At 41.5% G+C, this 25,474-nt stretch overlaps 1 protein-coding gene across 2 annotated transcripts in view; it reads left to right on the top strand.

Moving 5' to 3' along the window:
* The first annotated feature begins 7,366 nt into the window (after positions 1-7,366).
* The window catches only part of nphs1 (NPHS1 adhesion molecule, nephrin), a 38,634-nt gene continuing 20,526 nt past the window's right edge, over positions 7,367-25,474 (top strand). For both annotated transcript variants that reach the window (XM_038711765.1, XM_038711764.1), the window contains exons 1-7: positions 7,367-7,441; positions 10,171-10,264; positions 13,219-13,413; positions 16,730-16,852; positions 22,094-22,216; positions 22,931-23,012; positions 24,063-24,166. In XM_038711765.1, the coding sequence (XP_038567693.1) occupies positions 10,201-10,264; positions 13,219-13,413; positions 16,730-16,852; positions 22,094-22,216; positions 22,931-23,012; positions 24,063-24,166 (691 nt within the window). In that variant the 5' untranslated portion in view covers positions 7,367-7,441; positions 10,171-10,200. The remainder of the gene's footprint in view (positions 7,442-10,170; positions 10,265-13,218; positions 13,414-16,729; positions 16,853-22,093; positions 22,217-22,930; positions 23,013-24,062; positions 24,167-25,474) is intronic.

Below are 25,474 nucleotides of genomic sequence, written 5' to 3'. Positions count from 1 at the left end.
ACCAAGCTAGCCGCTTGACAAGCTTTATGACGCGTTTTCATTGTGACGTCACAAGTAAAGGAAGTGAAGGGCTGGACTACAAATGAGCTGTTTTCAAGCGGTTCAGAGCAGTGCTTTCTGGGAATTCCCTTTGGGCTGGACTTTGGGCTTTTTCACTTTGCAAACCTGTTACATGCACAAAAAAGATACATAACTCAATAAAGGAGAGGGGAAAAGCCAAAAAGCATAATACCACCTCTTTAAGTTTGGGCCAGAGTAACACACATGCAAAATACCGTTCGTTTATGTTGTTACCATTGCGGTAACATAAACAAACGGTACTGCACATGTGCTTTACTCTGGCCCAAACTTAACTTCTGGCAGACTTCCGCAAGCAATCCATAACAAGTAAATAACCTTAGCAGCAAGTCGAAGAAAAGAATCGTTACTTGGCCAAACTGAAATGTGATAAGGTCACACTACCAGACCCGTTGAACAAAAAATTGAGACAAGAATGTTTTTCTACCAACCTGTCTGATTTACCGCAGTGTTTCCCACAGAATGATACTAACCACTGAATACACAGACTGGTCCACTGTCAATGTGTTTGCGGGAGAGAGAGAGAGAGGGAGCGAGTGTAACCAGGTTGAAATTATATTTAATTTTTTCACCAAATCCTGATAAATATTGCAGAATATGTGCTTTATTAAGTTCATAACATGTTTTGTACGTTTTTAGAGTATATTCAAACTGAAGCGTTAATACCTGTACTGTCACTTTAAGAGGTCTCAGTTTTACGACGTAAACTCTGCGCCTGCTCACTGGGAGGAGGTATGGATTTTTCTGCTGGTTATCATTAGGAGTTTATTTCGTTTTGTAGATAATATAACATAACAATATGCAGTTATAAAGGGAATGCTAGTCTTAAGAGTGTAAACATGCAGCCTTGTCGTTCAAATACAAACTTTGTAAATACACTTTTTGCAAGTTATATAGGACAAATGTTTGTCAGTGCCAGGGTTTCCTGTGTGTTTATTTGCTAATAGGAGACTGATGAACAGCGTGTGTGGAAGAGAGTGCATGCTACAGAGCATTTCTTGTTTTCTACTGATTTGTACAGGTATGTGTTTTCAGTTAGTTCATTATTTACACAAATATTTTACTGGTTGTGTTTAGCATTCTTAAAACCCATATGTAATCAAATGTATTGGGAATGTATGTATTTTATTACATTTATTTTTACATAATTTAAAAATACTGTTATTGTTAAAGAGAGGAGCTATGTTAGCTATGTGCTGCAGTATATGTAAGTGTAAATTAGAGCAGAAATCAATATGTGGCAGTCAGCGCTGATAATGAAGGGGGCCACCACAAATAAATGAATGTATGGGAAACACTGTACTGGATATCACTAACTGTATTAGCCAGTAAACACAAACCCAGTGATAAACAAACATATATATTTATAATATATTATATAATTATATATATTTTATTTATATATAAATATGACCGTCGCAATCCCAGCGAAATGACTTGTTTCGCTATCAGAATGTGATTCACTCGGTTGGTAACATTTGAAAAGGCTACGCCAGCTGCACGTTTACAATTTATCCCCACTAACATTAGTGGAGGGCTGCTCGGCCGGCAAAAGTCAACACAGTGGACGCTGTAGCGCTACTGCCTACTAGTGTTTGGGTGTGTATTTGCAGAATGACGGAGACACCTAAGCACCACTACAAATGCATGGCTACGTGCGTAGCCTACGGTGTAGCTACGCACGTACCCCCTACGCAGGAGTATAAATGGGCCTTTAGACTGCAGCAGGGAATGTGAATAGGTCCGTCTGCAGTATCCTATTGAAACTTTTTTTGCCTTGTAGCTTTAAGCCAGCATAGCTAAAGTGAAAGTTGGTTAAAGTGGATAAAATATGAGGCACATTTGCAGGTGGCCAGCTGTTTCCTCTTGCAGCCGGGGCAATATGGAGGGATCATTTCTTAAATATTTTGAAGTAAATGGTTTACTGAGTTTTTTAAAGGCTGTATTAAATCTTACTGATGGGAATTCAAAGTAAACATCCTTTTAACGAGTAAGATACAGTACCATTTGCTAATGCTGGGTGTACAATTTGAGATAGTGAGATTTGGCTTTACATTGCAGACAATTTACTCAGACAGTGTGAGATGGAATTAAAATAATAGTAGTAAAATAATACTAACTCTACTAGAGAAGATGCTGGTGCTGACTGAAAATACTGAACTACCATTTCTTCTTACTTGTTAGTGTCTTTTGGTAAAGTCGCCCATCAAAGTAATACGTGTAAATTTTTGATTTTTGCTGCCGTCCACTGCCCAAGCCTCATATTGCACCAAGCAGATTTAACACTTTACAATAACAAACACAGCCGCACTTTGTGTTAAAAACAGCAAATTTCATCTCACCTCAACAGTCACAGCACTGCAGCATTTTGCAGAAAATACCTGGCTAACTGCTAGACCACAATGACCACTAGATGACAATGCTATATATGTATATCGAAAAGACATATTGTGTGTTCAAGACATAATGTGTACTGCACTGAGAACCAGTCTTAACAGTAGCTTTGCTTGAGGTGAAGCAGACGTCCTCACTCTGTAATAATCACAAATAATGCAAATGGGATTTGAATCATTGAATCACTCCTTTGAAAACTGCAAAGCCTGACCTCTTTCGGTAATAAAAAAAAGTTCTCCTTAGGTAAGAAATGCAAAATATTCAACTGTCCCTACTGTGAGGGAGTTCACTGTCGTTAAAGCTGTAGGAATGAGAGTTATGGTTAACATGGCTGGTAGAAGAAAATATCCAGTCAATGGAGGTTCAAGATACAAAAGTACAAAGATGTGTTTGTGGGGGGTGTGTGTGTGTGCATAGGCAGTGTATGTGTGTGTTTGTGGACAGCAGAACATAAATAGTACAACACAAGGGTTTTGTTATCAAAGTGGCCTTTTATTGCCTAATAGCTTTGGTTAAAGGCCTGCTTTGGATCCATTCAATTTTGTTTCTTGTTTTTGCCGTCATTTTTAGCTCGCCCAGATTTAGCTTAGTTTCATCCTCTAATCCTTCTGTTTTGTTAGTGACACTGGGAGAACAGCCTGGGCTGTGTGGCTCAGCCCGCCTGTCAAAGCCTATAACATCTCTCACCAGGATCAGGTTATTGCCTGAGCTCTGTGTATCTTTATTGAATTGCTTGTGATAGGAGGCTCTGGTGTGTGTGTGTGTGTGTGTGTGTGTGTGTGTGTGTGCCTCCATGCACATATGTTTGTGCGTATATTTATTGTACATGGATGAGGTGGCTCTGAATAAGTGAATGGGACACACACGAGTGGATACAACAATTGTCTTTTCTGACCTGAAATTTCAATATTGTCCCTTATGTCTCTACCACCACCCCCTCCCCACCCACCACCATGTTCTCTGCTCTGCTCTCCATTCGTCCATCACCACAGCGGGGTGATAGATGGGGCGGTGGAGACGGCGGACGTTAAAGTTTGTGGGCCGTGGACAGACAGCTCGGCATGAATATCAGTGGCACAGAGTAAGTGCTGGGAATTGGATGAGCGAGAATGAGGGAGGCGTCAGCACTTTCCTTCCCATGCATTTTCACTCTGCTGGATTGAGTCTTATTATCTGACCCTTCTCCTCTTCCCTCAGTGACCTAATAATATTGTTTCAGCGATCCTGTCCAGCCTCCGACCTCATGACTTCACACAGGAATCTGTTGAAGATGAAGAGTTTCACTTTCCCAAAGAAGCCTGGTACTTTTCCTTGGCACTGGTGTGATCATATCCAATAGCAGCAACTTAGTGATATTTATATTTACCATCTACCTAAATGTTACTGCAGTTGAATTAGCATCACACAGCCATCAGTTACATCCATGTATCCAATGCTGGTTATTAGTCTGATAAAGATTTTATCTAATACACCCGCTCAGTAAGCATCCTCATGTTGTACTTTACCTAGACAAGGATCTATATAAATCTCATCAACAAAATCTCATTTGATTGGTCAACAGCGTGGGTTTGTCATTAACAACGGAATCAAAGTCACAATATCACTGAATTATCATGGTTAGGTAGGAGCTTGTTAGGCAGCTGAGGTAAATGGGGGAGATTTGGGAAATAATCCCTCCCCAATCTGGACACCACAGCTGGTTTTCTCAAGCCCCTCCATCCTGGCACATACACACATGCCCACATGACCAGCCCTGAACTTCATGTTGCTGCCAACAAAGGGAGACAGGGATGGGGATTGAAGGGGAATGGCAAAAAGTGTGTCGGTGTGTTTAATTGGGTTTTTCCAAATCCGTCTTAACCCCGATACATGTCTTTCCACATGCTCTGGCATCACTTGGTCTACGGGTCAACCAAAGCACAGCAACTTGAGAATCTCTTCTTGCAAACTTGCAAACAGCAGAGGGACAAGGTTCATGTCCCTATTTAGACTTCGTCACTATAACAGACTTTTGAAGAAAGCGCTGGTGAAGGGGATTAAGCAACTACGTATTCTGTCAGACTTTTGAAAGTCCTCTTATCTCTGTTTGCTACTGTTACTTTAGTGATGCCTGTAATTGACATTTCTGGTTTCCGGTGATGCATGTTAAATCCCCCTCTCCTATGGTCGACTAGGAGCCAGATTGGCTGGGGGGGGGGGGGGACCATGTTGACCTTGTCCACAGATTTAGAACACAGAAGCATCACTGATATGGCAGCTGTACTGTGGCAGGCAACAGATGTCATGGTCCGGCTGTACCTCTCCTCCTGTGTTGTCCTGCTGTTTCTCCCCCCCCATGTTTGTTTTTCTGTGTTTGTGTATCTGTCTGGGTGTGGTGCTCCTGGGCTTCTCAGCGGCTAACAGCCTCCCGCACACCTGAGACTCATCCCACTAGCAAGACTCTGCAATATAGCAGAGCTTCACGTAATGCCACGCCAGACTCCTCCACTGAGACACACGGACCGGATCAGCTGCCTGCCTTGCTCTCCACTACCCAGGCCGAACAAACTACCAGCTCACGATCAGAAGGCTGTAGTTAGGCTTAGAGTGTGGATGTAATACTCTCTAGCTTAATGCACAAAGACAATTTTGCAGGCCTTTGTCAGAACCCTCAGAAGTCCTGAAGGTCTACTAAGACCCCTTTTCACTAAATGAACCACTTCCTGAGAACTGTGGGAGAACTAGTCGAATCCTCTTCTTGCCGTGAATTTCGTATTGGGCGATAAATATCTCTACCTATCTAAACTGTTAGCTACTCCAAACTGTAATAATCATCCCATAATTAAGATTCCTTTATAAGTTACAGAACATAAGCTGTCACATTGCTAATGGTGATCCAAATGATTGAAGCACGCCCCCTACGCCATGCGCCTTTCACAAAAATACGATACACACCCACAGGCATGCACAGGAACTCAAAAAATATCACACAAAAAATATCACATGCAGTCTCACCCCTACTCCACTTTTCTGAATCAATCTCATGGACATGACCCTATCTTTCCCTCTTCCACATATTGTGTTGCTTTCCACCGTAGTGTTTATTGCTTTCTTTGATTAATCTTCCTCCTTGCTTTCCCTGCCGCACTGGTCTGAGTCAGTAGACTTCCTGTTGGTTTTCAAAACAACTCTTCATGTCAGCCTTCCTTCCTCCCATCTCCCCCCTTCCTCTGATCCTTCCTCGTCTTCTATTCATCACTCCACAGCCCATTTTACAGTATCTTTCTGTCTCCTTCCTCCATCCGTTTCTTTCGCTCCATTACCTTGCTCGTTCGTGTCCCCTTCATCTCACCCTCTGCCTGTCCAACCTCCTGACATGATTTTTTTTTTACCCTCTTACTGTATTTCCCTCCTCTTCCCTGCATTTCTCCTCTCACCATTCATCTTCAGACACTCTGTCCATCTCGCTCCCTCCCCCACCACCTCTCTGTCAGGCCCCAGCTCTCTCCCTCCTCTTCCTTCGTCTGGCAGTGGAGCGGCTCCACTCTTGCTGACAGTGCTGTTTGTGTGAACTGAGTGCTGAGCTTCACAGCCCCCTCGCCTCCCATTGACACCCCCTCCCCCCTCCTCCACCTCCCTCCCTCTATTCCTCCTGCCTCCCACCTACATACCCCTCCAGGCGGGGGAATTAACCTTCCAGCCCTGGGCTGCTGGGCTTAATGACTGTCTGTGGGGCTAGCTCCGACTACACAATCCATGCTAACATCTGGCCCACACACACACCTTCTCACCACCTATACACATACACACAGGCTTACACTCATTCACACAAAGGATACTGCATGCTGCAGCTAGCACAACACAAGGTATACAGTCCTTGAATTTGTGCCATTTAAGGGTGTGTGTCATTATTATTCTTTCTTTATTACCTGCTGCACAAATGGGGGACTTTCTTTCACTATTCTCACAGGCAGCGGCTGGTCTATCATTACTGTATAGCCGACTCGTAGTGAAACATCAGATGCAGCAGTATAGCTGCTTTTGTGTTTATACAGAGCAAATAGCTTGTACATATAGTCAACTCAGAGCCACAGGACAAGGGTGGAATATCAGCAGATCAAATGAAAAATACATGCTCATGGAAAATAAACGTGACCTTTAAGTTGTCTTGCTAGAAGAGCTTTCAGTATGTTCCACTGAGCAAATGGTAGTATTCTCCAGCCACCATTCAGTTGGAAGTATATAATTGACAAAATGGGGGGTGGGGGCAGTATTCAGAAAAAAATAAAATATTCCACTGTTGAAAGTGAATTCTTTGGCCTGTCTCTGTCTGCAGCGGAGCAGATCACCCCAGGAGAATTCAGTATAGGAAATACAGTTATGTGGATACTCTCATTTCCATTCATTATTTATGAGTGTAAATGTTACAAACTAGCAGCTGTGAAGACGTCCGTGTTGCATCTGTATCTTTGAGGGCTGCAGTACTCCTTCCAACTCACCACAGTGAAAAGCTAAATAATGGGTCCATGAATACTCTCCAGAAAGGCAGAATAGAAAGAAACATCAGGCATGTTCCTACCCTCATATTACTGGCTCACTGGAACTTTATTAAGCTTTTATAGTTAATTGATTCAATTCTGCTGAAACAAGAAGTCCAGCAACTTTTAAAATGGTCATTTTGACTGGCCTTAAACATATTAAAAATCTCTTGTTGTTATACAGTTCTTGGCATTTATTTTCCTGTCCAGGTGACCCCCTTGAAACCTCTATCACCAACACTTTTCATATACACACACCTTCCTCCATTCCACAGTCTGTGACTGCCTCTCTCCCTCTCTTTATCTGTTTGCCTCCATCTCAGAATAAGGAGTGAGAGAAGGGGGAGTCCCATTGGCATTCTTTAACATCTCTGTTGCTCACTTGTGTTCAGAGAGCCATCTGTAGATCAGTAAGACAAAAGGCGCTCCTGAGCCTTGGCGTCACTCAACAGGTAAGCACAGCTCTCTCTCATGCAAATTTGCACACCTATTCAAAGATTCTTGGCTTTTTTAAAGAAGGAGGTACCCACTCTCTGTGAGTCTGTCTGCCTGCCTTCTCTCTGTGCACCCTAGGCAGACAGATGTGCTTGAGTTGGTGGAGGTTGAAAGAAGGTTTTGCCTCTGTCTTTCAACCTTTTTTTCCTGAGGAGAGCAGGTGTGTAGCAAAGTCAGAGTAATGCAGTAAACTTAGAGCTGAAGGAGTGGAGACAAAGTGCATAAACACCTAACTTGGGTTTCTTTGAGTGCTTTGAATTTGCACTGGACATCGTCAAGCTGCTGAACTGCTGGCCCAAACTGATAACGTATGATTTAGCTTGCCTGTCCTTGAGGTTGAGGTATGTTCTGTCAGTGTTTAGCACATCCAGTCAGGTCTTAATCAGACCACTGAAAGAATGCCATGTTTTAATGTAAAATCGCATGTGATTAGATTCTGTTGATAATCTAATCTGCATCTTTTTGAAAGCCTCTTTATCAGCAGTTCAGTGTTAAAGCAGTAATGGTTCGCAACACAGCTTCTATAAGCTACAGTAATTGGACCCACAGGCAACTGGTGAGATCGGTAAGAAGTTAGGTTGGAATTAAGATGTAGGGCCACATCTGAATTGGATGGCTGCACAGAGGATGAAACTTCATTTTTATGCACATTGACTGATTTCATGGGGTTTCGCGTTAAATTGGTCTAGGATTGAGTGTATTGAGTCGTTTGATGATGTTATGAAAGACGCCATTAAAAATCTACCTGTCGGGGTCACGCTGAATGGTTCAGCTACCTCTAATGCCCTTGCGGGGAGAGTGGCAGCCTTGTCTCTGAAAGCGAATCAAATTTCAAATCAAACTTTCTAATTTGCATTTGTAAGAAACCCATGAAGAACAAGGTCAAAAAAACCTGTGGCAATGAGTGCTGTTAAAGTAAAATAGGGGTCTTTCTTATATTTGAAGACAAATAAATTTCATTCAGTCTGGTATTTATCTATTGTTGTATTTTAAGCAAATGTTAAATGACATATCACAGTTATTCCACAAATGCTACACCATCCCAGAGTTTTTCAAGAAAACAAACAGTAAATCACAATTCTTGCGACAGGCTGCATTTTTAAAGTAATTAAAGCCGTTGTTCGCCAAAAGCCCAAAGGTAGAGATGAAATTCTGGCTCTTTTCATTGTACTGCAGACAAATGAAAGGAATCCAGGACTTCTTATCAAAAGATGGATGACTGAATGTCAGCATTAGGCAGGATATAATGATTGTGTTTGTGTTTACCTACATGAGGCATTAAAAGAGACAGAGATGAAGAGAAGACGGGCACTTTTAACCTCAGAAAATAATTTTCATTGAAGAGGGAAATAATTGCCCTTGTGTGTTCAAAGAGTATACTGGGGGCTCTGAAATACACAAATGTTTTGAGAGCGAAAAAATAATTGAGTGTGAGTTAATTCTTATCAAAGCCTGTTGGAGTGCAACTAATTGACTGAGGGGAGATGCGTCAAAGAGCTGTTGCCTTCAATTCATTTTGTCTATTCAGATGAGAAAATATTTAATTTTCAATTAAGTAAATCACTATTATTTGTTCCACTCCTGCAGCAGATAAATTGAAGTGATTACAAACTGACTTAAAATCCACAGAGGGCTCTTTCAGGTCAAAAAAGGAAAAGCATTGGATGCAGTGGGCACAGCCCCACAACACTGCCCATAGACTTAGTAGCAAAATGTCTCTGTGATCCATTCATTCAACAAGAGCATAGCATGGTCCTGACAATGGCTCATATTTTTGGCTTTCTTAAGGCACCATAATATAAAATGTTGCATGTTGGAACCTATTTACTAAACAAATCATTATACCTAAACAACAAAATACATTGCACCCTCTAAATACCATAGATGAGCATTTTCTGATCTACTGTCCACAATTTTAAGGTATGGGTTACATCGGACAACTAACAAACATTAATATCATTCAAATAAAATATGCTGCTGTTATGGTATTTTAGGGATGTGAACATGGATTCAAGACACCAAAACTACATTAGCTACTGTAACTATAGGTACAGTGGAAGACACTGTCACCTCCCACATTGACATTTCCATTAATAAAAGTGCTGTTTAAAAATCATCTTGTAGAAAATTTTATATTTGCCCTTTATCAGGACATCCAAGAGATCATATATGCTTGGTTCTTCACTCCCTCAGTTGGTCCTGAATTATTGTGGTAAGAGATGCTGGAAGAAAAGAGTCATAGAGGTCTTTATAACAACTAATCACAAATTCAAATGTACTGCTTTAAGGTTATTGGGCTCTCCTTGTGACTTATCAGGAGACAAGAACTAGCTTAACAATCTAAGCCACTCAAATACAGAAAGCCCCTCTGCATTTATTGCATCTAAAACACAAATTACACAATGCCATGCTTGTGAAACTGATTTCACTTACTAGGGAGTCGGATGCCAAAGTGAAAAGTAAATAGCATCAAAAGCACAGAGTCAAGTAAAAAACCTTGAAAATAAACAAGAAACATAAACATGAAAAGACTCCTTTTAATTTGATAGCTTCTTATTCTGCACTGCTGCACTCAATACAAATGCCTCTTAAAAGCATATGCCTACTCTATTCATCTTGTAGACATGGAGGTTAAACAGTATTTGTGTGTATTTCATGTAGGTTGTATTTTCCATGGTTGTTCCAGGATTGTCGAAGATCAAGTGTCAGTGTTGAAATGAACTCCTTGTCAGCATGGACGGTGTCTCCTTCAGCTCTACCCTTTCTCTGTCTCGTCTTGGGTAAGAGAATCAAATGTCACCATGTAGTACATGGAAGTCAGTCAAACTAATGTGGTTAATCACATACCTATCTTAATCTCATACTGTGAAAATCTTGTTTAAGATACCAGGTTTACTGAAGTATAACTGGACTTACTGTGTCATCTATATACTGTATGTTCTCCTTTCTATTTAGTTTTTCAGCATCTAAACAATTATTAACATAATCCCACCTAATAACGTAATCATTGTTACCTTGCTCTGTTGTTATTGCTTAATCTAATAGGAGACCAGCAGATGCATTTGTTTCACTCTCTAGGGGATCATTCTCCCTATGAACAGGACCTCAGGTAGACAGGAACATTTTGGTGTCTGAACAATAATGCTGCGATGATGTGTTGAGAAGAAATCCGCTTGACACTGTTCTTGATCATAAAAGTTTATTACATCAAGGAATTCAGCATCAATTACAAGCTCTGCAGCAGCTTGGAGAGTGACCCAGCCCGATGGCCACTCTGTCTCTCTGTACATCAAACACAGCTTATATAGGACATGTTTAGGTATCTGCTAAATACCATATAGGGGTCAGAGTCTGCAAACTAAGGCACCAATCCATATATGAACAAAGTTCTATAGGATAAGTGTAGACATCTTGTTGGACACCAGATAAGGGTCTGAGCCTCCACGTAACCACTGACCTCTGCTCTCCCCTTAAAGGTCACTAATCCTCTATCCAGCTGCTACAGTGCTATGTTAAACTGTTATGCGTCAAATGCACATATGTTATACACCACAACATTTTGTTAACCAATTTATTTATGGGAACACTTAGGGATTGGTGTTGTATGCAAATAGCTTAATCAGAACACTGCCCAAACTGTATGGCCAATAGCGTTATTCTATGTGACCATAGGGACTTTTCTATCAGGGTTGTTGTTTGTCAGGGATTAGCTCAAGGTATATCTGTCCAATATAAGCAGTATGGAGCTGTGGATGCTGTCCTTGACAGTTTTTATTAACTGGCTATGTCCCTCCTGCACATCTGGCACTGAGCAGTTTATACAGAAAATAAACAACACCAAAATAATTTTACTTCTCCTACTGGGTATTATATGCACATTATTTCCTCACTAGTTTCCATGGTGATTACCACAGTGACTTCCAGTTCATGGAACCCACTAAACATAACGCTAAGTCATTTGACATTATATGGGACAAACTGATCTTAATCATATATCCTTGCTACCTCATGACAGAAGAGGAAGATTTAGCTATAAACAAATATTTGCATTTGCATCCCTTACCTAGAGAGGCTAGAAATGAATGTAGAAATAAGGATTGAGAAGCAAATTGCAGACGTGCACTCTTGAATAAGGAATGGAAATCAATTTTTCACGGCAGACATTTTAACAGGTCATAGCAGGAATATGCAGGTATAATTAATAACATTAACTAATGATGGCTGCATTCCGTTTAGGTGCTGAAGTGCATGTTTGCTTACTGACAGGCTTACTGGGAGAATTTAATTCAGTTTGTGCTATGACTTTACAGGCTAAAATAAAACAAAAATAGTACTGAAGCTTTAGATGCAAACTGTGAACACAAGTGGCCAAATGCAGGATGATGGTCACTGATAATAATAATGCGACTGAATGCGATTGAACACCCCTTCATTTCAACTGAGTCTGATGGAATGGGACCACAAGCAGGGCACAACACAATTGTTGTGAGATATTCCCTTTTTGCTTTACATTTGTGAGAAAACCATCAAAATGTTTATCTGTGACTAAAAAAATTTAGGGTAACAATAGCACAAGCAGAGAAGAGTCATTAAGGCTAATGCTTTAATGAAATAAACAAGGGCTCAATTCATGAGTGAGTGTTATTTTTCATTTTAAAATTACGCACTCACTGTGAACATGAAAACTGAGTCGTATCGCTACATTTTGATGTGGTATTTAGTATTTCTCTATCTCAGAATTATACAGTGTAACTTTTTCAGCAGCCACTGTAGATCACGGTTGAGTATTTATTTATGAAAACTGTATGCAAATGTGCTCCCGTGTTTGGTTGTTTGTATGCATCCTTTGTAATGGCCAATCTTGCCCTTCATATTTGACGTGAGGTGACTGGTTCAGCCTTGATCTGAGAGCTCTGCCTCTCACTCATGTTGTCAGACGCAACAGAGCATGCACTTCACAAACAACTTGGTCATTGCTTCAATGAAGGTCAAGATTCAAGCAGGCTAGCGGAATCAGGCTGCCTTCTCTGTGGGGCATTGTTTAAACGAGATTCATGCTTAGATATTAGGCATTAGTTGGCGTAGGCAGTGGCGTTTGGCTCCTTGAACTTAATTTATTCATAAACCTCTCTGTATAATAATCATCTAATCTTAGCCCCAGTGTAAGAGGCTCATGGGTGGTCGGCGTTAAGGTTACCTTCCTGACTCAAGTGCACTGCATCACAGAATGTCACCAAGGAGCTTGGTTGAAAGATGGCCAACCCCACCTATGACAAACAAGGGATTAAAGTGATAATCATTACTCTTCCCAGGAGGAATTAGCAGGTGGGACATCGACATTGAAGAAAAACCGCAGGTGAACGAGGTCTCTGATACCCTATGCTTTTTTCCTCCTCCCAATACCCTATCTGCAAGGCCAAGGGGGGATTTAATTCGCAGTAATTACTTTATTGACTCATTTTCAGGGCCGTATCACTGCAGTTTCCCATCAATAAAACATATGCCAGGATGAATAATGTGGCCAGACACAATGGGGTGCGTTCTCAGACAAAAGAACACAAGACTGCATCCCTGTGTTGTGTGTTTATGTCATGCTCCCTCTACTCCTTTTATTTCCTCCATAAAACTCTGCCCTCGTTCTTCTCCCTCTCTTTACTTTAAATCCCACCACATCCCTTATCTGGTCTATCATTCCATTTCCAACTCCTTCCTCCTTCTCTTTTTACGTCTCCAGGCACACAGGCCCAGCAGGCCTTCAGGTCTGAGCCCAGGAACGTCACCGTGCCGATGGGAGCCACAGCTGTGTTGAGGTGTGAGGTGCTGCGGGCCTCAGGGACTGTGCAGTGGGTGAAAGATGGCCTCCTCCTGGGACATCACAGAAGCCTGCCAGGCTTTCCACGATACAGCATGATTGGAAACCCCCAGAGAGGTAAACAGGGATACGGTCTATGGCCTATTGGGCTTTGATGGACTTAGCCAAGCTAAATAAGTTAACTTGTTTGATAAAAAAGTCACAAAATAGATTAGTCATCAAAAATTAGCTATGGTTGAATGAGGTTTGCAGTTTATGGGTTTGGCAAAGAAAACAAAATCTCATAGAAATGATCAACTCAAAAGATCCAGTTGAGTGGATTAGCATAAATAACACTGGTCAAGGTAAAGCAAAGCCACTGTGTATGCCATGATGTGAAAAGGGTAAAGTATGCAGTATGATGTACCAAAGAAAGTAACACAATAATATGCTGGCATTATTATATTTATCCTTATGTACTTCTTTATTTTCTTGTGACATATAGGTTGTATTTTTTTCATTATGTCAGCTCACGAAGCGTCCGACAGTACAGCTTGATGTTGGCTACTCGTAATTGAGATGATGTTGTTGCTATGGCTTCAAATGCTGTAATAAAGCAACACAGACATTAAGGGAACCTTATGACACACTAGCTCTCTATATAGGGAGCATCTGGGACAGGGGAGGTGATGTGATTGTCAACAGCCTCTCACACTCCCCCCTCACTGTCACTCACATGTAAAGACAGGGAAAAAAGAAATTAAAGCACCAGCGTGTCAGCAAATCAGTGAAATGTGGCAGGGAATAAAGTGTGTTGCAGAATCTGCACCACAGTCTATAAAAAGTAATAGCCAATTAGAAGGCAATCGCGAGTAAGAGAAGAGCATCTGCTCCTGATCAGCCCGCAACTAGACAAGCCACACTTCACTGTTTCACAGTGTGGGAGACCGCCAGCGACACGTGAACACTGAGGGATGCATAGATGCTAATGCTCATATTGTTCATGCTTATTAACACCTAATGTTTACACGAAAAACACATGTATAAAACTCTAAAATGTCATTTCTCAGCTGATTAGTTATCAGTGAGCAAATGGCAATGTGTGCATTACAGCAGGTACAGAGTTAGAAAACAAAATCTTGCCTCTTTTTATATCTCTCTTTTTGTTTATAACAAAATCTATATATACATGAACATAGGGAAAACAAACACATATAGCTGTCAAACACTCAAGCATACACTCATGAATAAAATACCCATCAGCGCAGGGACACTTTACCAGCAAAGAAACTGCAGACTGATGTATGCAATCACTTTGCACTGCACAGAAAGAGCAAAATCCTTTAAGATGACACTTGACTGCACTTGATACTCCACCAGTTTTCACTGATCGTGATGTTTATTGATGCTTAAATAATGCGTTCACACACAGGAGAAGCAAGCGTTGATTTGAACATATACTAGCAGTTGATGTAGCACCCTTAGTTTCCCCAAGCTGAGGCAATAATGTAGATGTGTATGGATGTGAGACTATATCTAGGATTTAATGCATGTGTACAACAATGTGCAATGTAAAGAAAAACACACAGGAACTGATAAAACAGCTTGGCACCACAGAATTAAGTCGTTAATTTATTTTCAATGATTGGTCCACAAAGTGTAAATTAATTGTGGTACATGGCACCCAGCCAGTCAATAAGGTAACATTTAATTATGAATGAACACAAATACTGCACGTTTCATATTTTTACAATGTCAACTAACTAATATCAAACATTTGTAGACGGTAGTCACACATGATTATCGACTGAACTACTTGTTGGGATTTCTTGTTAGTGACATGCTGCCAACACTAGAATGTCTTTGCAAATGACGTTGTTGTCAAGTTTAATGAATCTTTCTGGCTTTTGAAAAGGTACAAATATGCTTTACTTTTAAGTATGTAATACTGAATTGAGCCAAGAAACATTGCAGTAAAGTATTCGCATTGTGTGTATACTTTTATGTTTGTTTCAGAAATAATAATGCATTTGTAGCACATACTTTATATTTAATTAGTTTGCCCCAGGTATAATAGGGTAACATTAAACACATGACAATATAAAGGCTTTCTGAAAGGCTGAATGGCCTTGTAAACTAAACTGGCTCAAATCGTGGAATATTTTCTGGAACATACTGCCTGATTTTCAAATGACAAAATACACGCAAGTGAGAGGAACTATACTGCTTATATTCGGCTGACTGAATGATGCAAAAAGGCTGTCTGAACATTTGATACTAGTTGGTTTTCTTCTTTCCTTTCATTTCCATTGGAACTGACCTTTCCCCAGTTATGTAACAATGTGTTACCAGCTTAAGGGCCAGTACACAAATGCAGATATGCAAAAGTGGGGAATATAATCAGCTGCAGACATAATGGCTGCACAATGGCTACATACTATATCTCAACATTTTGAAGGCTCTTGTTGAAATAAATACAGAGTAATGGACAATAAGCACAGTGCTGCAGCCATCCTGCATCTCTCCTACCATAAATACTCACTCTCTGCAACTTGATTGCACTATTTGTGAGTAATTTCAGGAAAGAGGAATATGATTAATAATTTCAATGTCTCTCACTGTCTGCATTTTATGATAACTTAGATGTGAGAATTGTTTCTTTGTTAATTATCTTGCCAGCTTACTCGACACATGCCTTTTTAGGCATGGGTGGTTGTCAGACCAAGATACTGTTTTGCACATGTTAGTAAGCTGTCTGCCAGCGAATCAGGCGCTGGAAAACCAACACTGAACATCATCTAATCCCCACAGGTTATGGCAACGCATCAAACAAATCAAGCCCTGTTGGCATGCCAGACTATCAGAAGAGAGAGACAGAAAGATGGGCTCTGCCTGGCATCAATTAATAGACAGTTTATTTAGTCGGCGTTGTGAATCAGGGATTGGATTTCGTTTACCATACTAGAAATTCATTCTGAAACAAAATATCTCTGCTATGACTATAGACAACTACTTGCATGTCAATGGAAATGCCTGCAGCAGGAGGTTCTCAGCAAGTGAGATGTTTCCATTTTACAGAAAGATGAAAATAGCCTATTTATAATCAAATCAAACACCCAAGCATTAGTAGTAGTGTGTATTACCGTATTGAATTGAAATGCCAGCCTGTCATTGTACAAATTGCTTTTATTGTTAATTTTCCCATTTCCCAAGTTGAAAATTGCCTATAATTCAGACACTTTGAAATCAACACAGAAGAAATAGGGCCTGCAGGAGGTACTTACCGATAAACATGCACCAACTCCGAACAGCGAGTGTTATATTCAGTGGGGTGTGAACAAGAAAACTAAATAAAACCCTCCTCTTTGTAATTATCTACATGTATTTAGTGAGCATATCCTCATCACAACATAATGTGTCACAAAAATAATTAATCTCTCCCTCTCTATTCCAGGGCAGCATCATCTTAAGATTGAAGCAGCCCAACTGGAAGATGACGCCCCGTATGAATGTCAAGCGGGCCGGTCTGAGAGCAGTCAAGCAATCATTTCCATAACAGCCTGGGTCAACGTACTAAGTGAGCAAAACCATGGAGTGTGTGGACAATGTGGGGGCTTTTGAATATATCTTCTTTTTTTATTTGTCAGAGTAAAAAAAATGATGGCACAGTGAACATCTTCAGTACTCCAGTAACATACACAACCTCTTGACCAGTAATCAGCATATAAAGAGCTGTTAAATATTCATTTCTATTGATAAAGAGTTTTAAATTGCTTAAGCACTTGATTTTAGAGGCAAAATTCTACATGTCCTTGGTACAGCAAAACTCAGCAGTTTACTTCAAGCGTAAATCATATTTGAAGCATGTATGAAACATGACAGTCACAATTTCTCTAACTTTTCAAACAGTATTTATTTCTTTAACAAGCACTATGCCATCCCTACATGTTCCAGTAGGTCTATGGCATTAACCAGCAGCTGCACAATATAAAGTACCAGAAGAGCCTGGATTCCCTGGCAGCCTCAGGGCGATCCATGTCTCTCCCTTGCCTCCCTAAATTATAACAGAAGTGACTGAAAAGTTCGTACTCAGACATGGGCTGGAAGAGATGTAATTGTGCCACTACATTAGACCACCTGTTGTCACTCTATAATAACTGCTATCTCCCTATCCCTTGTGCTTGTGGGAGCAAGCCCATATGTGGCAAGGAAAGGACTCTAAAAGAACCTTTCTTCTCCAGGCGCAGTTCATTTACTTACATCCCCCTCCCCATTCTCTCCGTTGCACAATTTCTTCCTCTCTCTCCCTCTCTTTCAGGCTTTCTCTTTGGTGACCATGGAGAGGTTTTTTTTTCACTGGGGTGGGGGGTTGCTGTGGCAATTCTAGCGGCCTCACTCTCCTCTGGGAAGAAAGCAGGTTTTTCTGACATCAATGGGCTGGTGGCAGGGATGGCGAGTGGTGTGGGATAGGAAGAGGCATAGACCGCAGACGCGTCCTTTGAATGGCTGTGCTCTGTTCTACGCTGCAGCGGTCTCATGTCCTACAGCAGGCCTACACCTGCAGCCACAGCAGGCTTGACTCTCACATTTATTTCCTCCAAGGTGCCTATTGCATGTGCCCCACATGCACAAAGTCAACGGCTTTGTCGAAAAAGGTCAAAGTGTGTGGGAATTAGTTTTATGTGGCCGAAACCCACTGCTGCCCTGTGTTCCTGACATTGACAGTGAATCCTCTTCACACATCTCAGCTGGTGTTTTTGTTCAGCGTCTTGGGAACACTTCCCAGCTGTTGACTGTTTAAGACGGACATTTGCAGCTGTACTGTTGCAAAGAGCAAAGAGTGAAGCAGCTGACTTAAAAAGCACTCTGCAGCCTTGGTCCTAAAGGGTCATTTGTTCCACCCCACCAACTCAACTGATTCAAAATACGTGACTAATCTGGGGCTTTATAATGAGCTGATGAATTCAATCTCCTGTTAGTGCTGAACTGGGACTAGAAACTGTGCATTCTTTTGAAGAGCACTGTCTCTGATGAGTTCCCCACGGACTTCTCCATTACTGAACTACAGATCCCAAGGCCCCACACCCCTGGCCATTCAACCATGGCCATATCCCATCAAGCCCTGCATCAAATCAAAACACTATAAACTCTTTATGAGGAGATACAGTGGGGGAGAGGGGAGGGATGTGAAAGCAAAACAGAGATTGCTGGTCGAATAATTGGATTCGTGGGTCAGAGGGAGTGCTATCATGACTGGCTAATTCAAGATGGATCACCACAGGCAGTGAATAGCGGGGAGGGAGGCCAAAATGTCAATAAGCCCCATCCATGGGCTTACAAAGAGATGTTTTGAAGACATTTCCATTGGTGCAACATAACTCCTGTGTGTTTTTGCCTTCCTGCAGAGCTTAGATAGGGGATTACTGCAATAGGCAGATCAAGTGGCAGTGAGTAATCCATGACAATAACAACCTCTACCCCCTCCTCTGAAACCCCCTCCTTTGCTCAAACTTACCCCGCACTGTGCCCGTCACATACCTGACACATCCTGTGTCTCGGTTTATACCATTAGCCTTAGCATTTAATCCTATTAATGAACAACTCTCTCCCTCACCGCATTGCATGCCTGCACAGATGCCTCCTGCAAATGTTCAAAACAGTTATTTGATGTGTTCTGGTTTTAGACTGTGTTACTCATTCAGTTGCCATAGTCAGGTTTTACAGAGATATGTGTGTGTGTGTGTGTGTGTGTGTGTGTGTGTGTGTGTGTCCATGTGTGTAAGCTTATTATCAGTGTTGGTTGGAGGTTAGAGGACATTTTAGGAGCCAGGGCTATGGTGAGGTTTTTGCGGTAGCTAATGAGTTTAGCACTTGAAGAGTATATAATGAGCCTTCATTTTATGATTCCCTGTTATGAATAATGGAACAACTTATAAATGGGGGCACAAGCAGCGTAGAACACGGTGACTTTATTCATCTTCGTTCGCGAAAAGTTCTGACAGTTGCCCAAGATGTAACCCCATCAGAGAATGGTGTGTTATACACTGGTGTGACGGTGTGCATATTACAGTGCCAGACTGATGTTACAGTGTCAGGGTCTTTACAATTAGCAAAGGAGGCTCTGTTAAATAGTAAAATGAGACACTAAAGGGATAACTGAAGTGTTCTGTGTTTCTCCTTTGCTTTGAACTCCTTTATGAATGTCAGTAAGGTAGATTTAGAGACACATCAGATCTTGCAGGTGTGTGAAATATTGTCTGTCAATGGCAATGGATGCACACAAATAGGGACTTAACTGTTATGTAATGGACCCAAAAACAAAACTTGAAAGAGTCCGTAAAGGAGTGGCATGTCAGTGAGTGAGGGATGATGGGGGATGCTGCTCCACTTCTCCCCCAAAGCAGAGGAGACACAGACGAGACAGAGCTTAAAAAATAGCACTGTTTCGGAGGCTTTAATTGCCAGGGATCACACACCTGAGACCTGTGTGTTTTTATGCACATATGATTTTAAAAATATATCCTTGTGCATGTACATGTGCACGGATGTGTGGTTTTAGCCAGTCTTCGTCTTCAGAGATAAAACCATTGAGGTGTGTCTGTTTGGTGTTGAGAAGTCTGATCTTCTGGTCTCCATTATTTTCTTAATGTGGCATAATAAGCTTTTTAGAGACTGTTTTATCTTCTGGGCCTTCTCCAATATTTTCCAGAGAATTAGCTTGGTATCACATGTTACACTGTACACACGCTGGCGCCTGTTTTTAGAGGGAATTGAGATGAATGTAGCTTGTCTGCGCATCCGCTCGCCTGTGTCAGTGTGTTTTTGCGCGCACATCTACGTGCATGCACTGTAGACTCGAGTTTATCTTTGGGTGTTTGTGTGCAAAGGAGAAAAGAGAGTGAATGAGAGAGAACAGACAGGTGGAAAGAGCTGCTTATGCATATTGATGTATGTCTGCTAATCTGCTTCTTATCTACCTTATCCATCCGTCCGTCTGTATTTGTCTAATGAATCGAATTTTGCGGCTCACTGTTTCTCGTCTGAGTGGCAGGAGCAAGTCTTTGTATGCCTGTCTATTTTTGTGTTCATATATGTGCCTTAACAAGAGAGATAGGCCTAGAAAGCAGAGCAAGAGATAGGGAGACAGTAAAAAAAGCCGACAGGCAGGTAGACAAAGAAGGAGCAGAAAGTGTTAATTAAGAGAACACCTTGTTTGCTGTCTGTTCTTTCCTCTGAGTGCATGTCTAGTAAATTGAACTGAATTGCGTGTTTTGTTGTTGTCCACATGCTATCACATTTGTACAAATGTATGTGTAACCTATGTCTAAATTCATCCTGACTGGGCTGATTGGGTCACATGGTTTGCAGATGTGATGGATGGCGGGCTGTAATTCCCAGTCTGAGCTGGAACACACCTTCCCCCTGCACTTCTTCAGTTTAACTGCAGTGGTCAAGGAGGATAGCGTGGGGGAGGGGGGTGGGGGAGGGCTGCTAGAGAGTGAATGAGAGATAAGAGGAGAGGGCCAGCATGAGTGAGCGAGGAAAAAATTAGATACCTGCCTGCCTCCCTCATTTGCGAACATATCATTATTCTTATTTTAGGATTTGTTCGTCTGCCAAACTCGAGCACAACAAGTGGCGCGCCAATGTGGATCGTGCGGGCCTGAGTAGATTGAGAGTGCAGGGGCTGTCAATAGATGCATGGCCCAGTCATCTTCTCAGGGAAGAGGGGGGGGAAAACAAACAAATGCATCTCATTATTGCAGCGCGCGCCTCTGCAGTGCTCTGGGTAACCCATCACAGTCCACACAGATTCAATTGCTTCTTTTAAATCAGTTTGAAGCTGCAGCCACATCTCATCTGTCTCAATAGCAGATGAGAGCCAATGGGCGACTCTGCACACAGCAACAGCTCCTCCTAGTGGCCCAGGATTGATTGTATGTGCCAAGTAGATGGAGAGGAGCTGACTGCCTGACTTTTTCGGTTGCTTGTGGTCCAGCTGTTTACCCACACATTAGCAGTGGATTTATCTCAGAATTCAGCAGCAGCTATCTTCCTGCCCTGCTGTCCTCTGCAGCCTTTTCATTCTTGCCATGTCTCTTTACTTCTCTGCCAGACCCTTTCATGTCTCTCTTACACACGTAGCCATACTGTACTTTTCAGCTCCCCGTTATGTCTCTGAACTCTGTCAGACTTTGCACTTGATCTCTGAAGAAAGACAAACAACCTTAACCTAATAGGCGGCACAATAATCGACCAGGTTTCTGATAGTCCTGGTAAAGAGAGTCTCGCAGATCTGCAGAAATCTCTTTGATGATTAGTTGGTGGCAGATTTCTCAGTTTACTGCCAAACAATTTTTTGGTCCCTGTGTTCAAAACCATGTTTTATTTTCCTGGAATTCCTATTTATGGTCAGATAAAAGGATTGTAGAGTAGAACAGTGGAGAAGTGAAGACTGCTTTGATCAGCCCAGAAAGCACATATTTAGCTTGGGGGTGATCGGAGAGGAGAAGCGTTTGGTGTTTGCTATGATAGATTAGCACTGGATCAGTTTCATCACTATTTCATCTCTGTATTCTCTTCTTGTCCACAATTTGTATTCTAACTCAACAGAACATCAAACCTTGCTGTAGTAAATCACTCACGAGCTGACAGCGTGACATTCCAGTCACTCCCAAAGTGCTTATTATCATATCATTGCATAAGCTAATATCCATCTGTGATAGCGCCTGTTTCTACTAGCCCAAAATTACAGTGATGAATATGAGGTTACTGATGTGATAAAAATAAGACTTGAACTGTTGTTTCTCTCATTCAGTTCCTCCTTCCAAGGCACACTTGGAGCTGGACATGGCAACACCTTGGGTAGCAGGGAAGACGTACACCGTCACCTGTATTGCCACTGACTCAAAGCCCTCGGCTGAAATCACACTTTATAAAGGTGAGTCACCCTTTCAACTGCACTAAATGTGACAGAGATGGTCAGCCCGGCAGGTTATGACAAAGGGCAACAGTGTTTCTGATATTGTACATTCTGGGATCTCTATAGGTCGCAACCTGTATTTATCAACATGAAAACATGGCGAGGATAAAATGCAAGTTCAGTAAAGATTTCTTATTTCTCAGTCTTCGAATTGCAGAATTGAAAGGAACAGACTGTGTGGGAGGAAATAACATTTGAATTTCCAATTTCCACTGACTTTACAATTGCGTGGACAGTGAATGTATCACATGTTTCCAGTTGTTTACAAAAACAACTGCAATATTCTGTATTTGCTTTATGCTCCTCCGACACACCTATTGTACTGTATATTGCTGAAACATGATGCTCTAGTGTTATCTCTTGGTGTGAATTTATCTACAGGGTTGTACCGTAAGTCTAAGATAAATATTTTCTCTTCTCTCTTCCTCTTAAAATATACATCTTTACTATTGCTGATATTGTAAACTGAACACCTATTTGATTTCATTGCAAGACAGGTTAAGATTATTATACACTGGGACTGTACCAATCACAGAGATACACATACCTATCATATTCCAGTATTTACGATTCCACACCAGACTAACACTGATGTTGCCTTTTACACACATACACAAATTTACACACCACATTCTCCCTTTTTGTGTGCCTTCGCCCCATTGTGTCTTTTAGATGAAGTCGAGCTGACAGGTGGAGAGTCTTTCACCATGTCTGGCTCAACGGATAAGCTCCTGAACACGCATGCTCAAGTAACGTATGTGTTCACCCGCCTGCCAGACTCATTCTCCTCACCAACCTGCTCAGTCTTTCCAAGTCTGTCTTTGTTTCTTGTTTCCCTTGTTTTCACACCGCTCTGATTTTCTCCTTCTGTCTTACTGAGTACAATGAATTTCTGCACACAGCGAACTGTTACTTGGCGCTGTGAGATTGAATTAGCTTCTGTCAAATGCACAAAATTACATTCCTGCAGCGAGACAGATCCGATCCTCGCCGGTTCGCCAGGTGCCTATACATTAAACAGGGCTATAGATTACTTTAATCCCACTTGTCTCTTCTGTGTCAAAGATAATAACCTCTTGTCATATCCTGAGATAACATTGGCACTGAGGAGCTGCAAAGTTGTTCAGCTCTATTGCAGAGCAGCCAAGGATTTAAGCAATATTGATGCTTCTTCCTCATATTCACACTGAGCGCACACAGCAGTGGGCCATGTGTGATTTTTATGGTTGATATTGTTCTGTAATTTGATATAGAAGACATAAACTAAAAAAGTAAACTAAGCACAGAATAAATCCACAGCATTGCACAGGTCTTTCTATGTACATCACAAAGTGCATTTTTGAAAAAGTTACAAATTTGTGTAGCAGAACTTTACTTATTTCATGTCCCATTAATCATCTCACAACCCCTCAAATTTATCTTGCTACCCTTTGGGAGGTCCAGCCTCTAGACTGGTAACCACTGGACTAAACTACCTAACTGCATATAAAGTAAAACCAGCTTCACCTTGAACTACAGTAAAATGGTGCTTTAACATCAGTGCATCAGTATAAACAATCTCATAGCCACGGGGGACATTTTACTGCAGAACTTAGATTATACTTTTATACAAGAATTAAATTTACTGATAATACTCCTGTAATTTTACTCAAGTGGGATTTTGACTGCACAACTTACTGTAAGTGAATGATCTGAATACGTCTTTCACCACTGGCGAAATATAACAATGATGTGAATTTTGTATGGCCACATATAAACTATTTTATCCTTCTCATTTCTTCCATCTTTATGTTACCTCTCAAAGGGTCACTGCTCTGAGCTCTGACAACGGGAGGCAGCTGGCATGTTATGCCAAGCACCCCGCCCTTTTACGGCCTGTGGAGACCACAATGACCATGAGCGTGTACTGTGAGTGTCTCAACCTGTCTGTAAACTGACAGTCAACACCCCGTCTGCTTTGGAAAAAAAACAACACACACACACACACACACACACACACACACACACACACACACTCAATCACACAGGAAACCAACCTCCGGGAGGCCCAAGGGTATCCGGCCTTGTGCACTCAGTCTGTGTTACTGGTCAGAAGAGAAACATTTGACCTGAAGGCAAACTCACACCTACTTCAAGTCAACATAAGTGTGACTGCCTCCAGTTCACAAGGCTGCCCCTGGTGGGCTGAGACTGATATGACCAAAACAGGAGGTCTAGGCTGTTTTCAGTAGCTATCAGTGTAAAATCAAATACCAACCCTGCAATTAAATTTGAACTAGTTTAGTTTAGATCTATTGTATTATTCAGTAATCTTAAAACTATTTACGCCCTTAGTCTTATTTCCCCAATGTTAACCAAAACACAGAAACCAATTATTAGACCAACTGAGATGGATTATATCAGCGAGGCTTCAAGTACTGAATTTTTTAACAATATTATAATAACTAATATGGGAAGCTAAGGCCACAACAGTTAATAATGATGAATCCCACAAAACTAACCCAGCAACTTTTGTGCTCATCAGCTCAAATTAAAATTAGAATCCACTGAGGCAGGAGAGGAGGCAGTTTCTGTTGCTTTTTTCTTTCATGTTATTATTACAAACCGCATGACATTATACAATAAAATTGTTACCGTAGCACACAAAAGTAAGTTGACACACACGCTGTCTCTGTCTCTCATTGCATTTGGCGTTTCGTTTTCCTCTTATTTAGCAAGGCAACAAAGAAAACCATTGTTATTGAATGCACAAACAGTGTCACAGCTCAGCTACTGTTTACTACAGTAGGTTTAGTATTTTCTACTCTGCTGATCAGTTAAAGTAATTGATTGTTTTAGGCTTAAGAGTCTACCCACCTGCTTCTCCCAGGCCTAAATCATGTTGTTGATTAAAGTGGAGCAGGGCTGCTGACACCTTCAGCAACGAGCACTCCCTCCAGCTCAGCTGCCGTGTTATCCACAGGCTGACTAGACACCTTAATGTTGTCTCTATCTATACTCCTCCACATTAGAAGGCAACGCTGCTGTTTTAACAAACGCCAATAACAGTGAGCACTCCTCCCTTTCCTCTCTGTCTCTCTGCCCTGTATTATACAACAGGGGTCTCTGCTAAGTGCTAATGTTGCAGAACTTTGGACCACCACTGCAGTCTTGCTCAGCATGCTAGCCCATCAAAGCCAGCGCGGTGGCCATTTTCAGCCAGCCAGATTGTTAGCA

Source organism: Micropterus salmoides, unplaced genomic scaffold, assembly GCF_014851395.1.
Source record: "Micropterus salmoides isolate LMB-PRFRI ecotype aquatic unplaced genomic scaffold, ASM1485139v1 Ms_hic_scaffold_11, whole genome shotgun sequence".
Taxonomy (NCBI): Eukaryota; Metazoa; Chordata; class Actinopteri; order Centrarchiformes; family Centrarchidae; genus Micropterus; species Micropterus salmoides.
The sequence above is the reverse complement of the archived record's forward strand: the minus strand, read 5'-3'. Positions and strand labels throughout refer to the sequence as shown.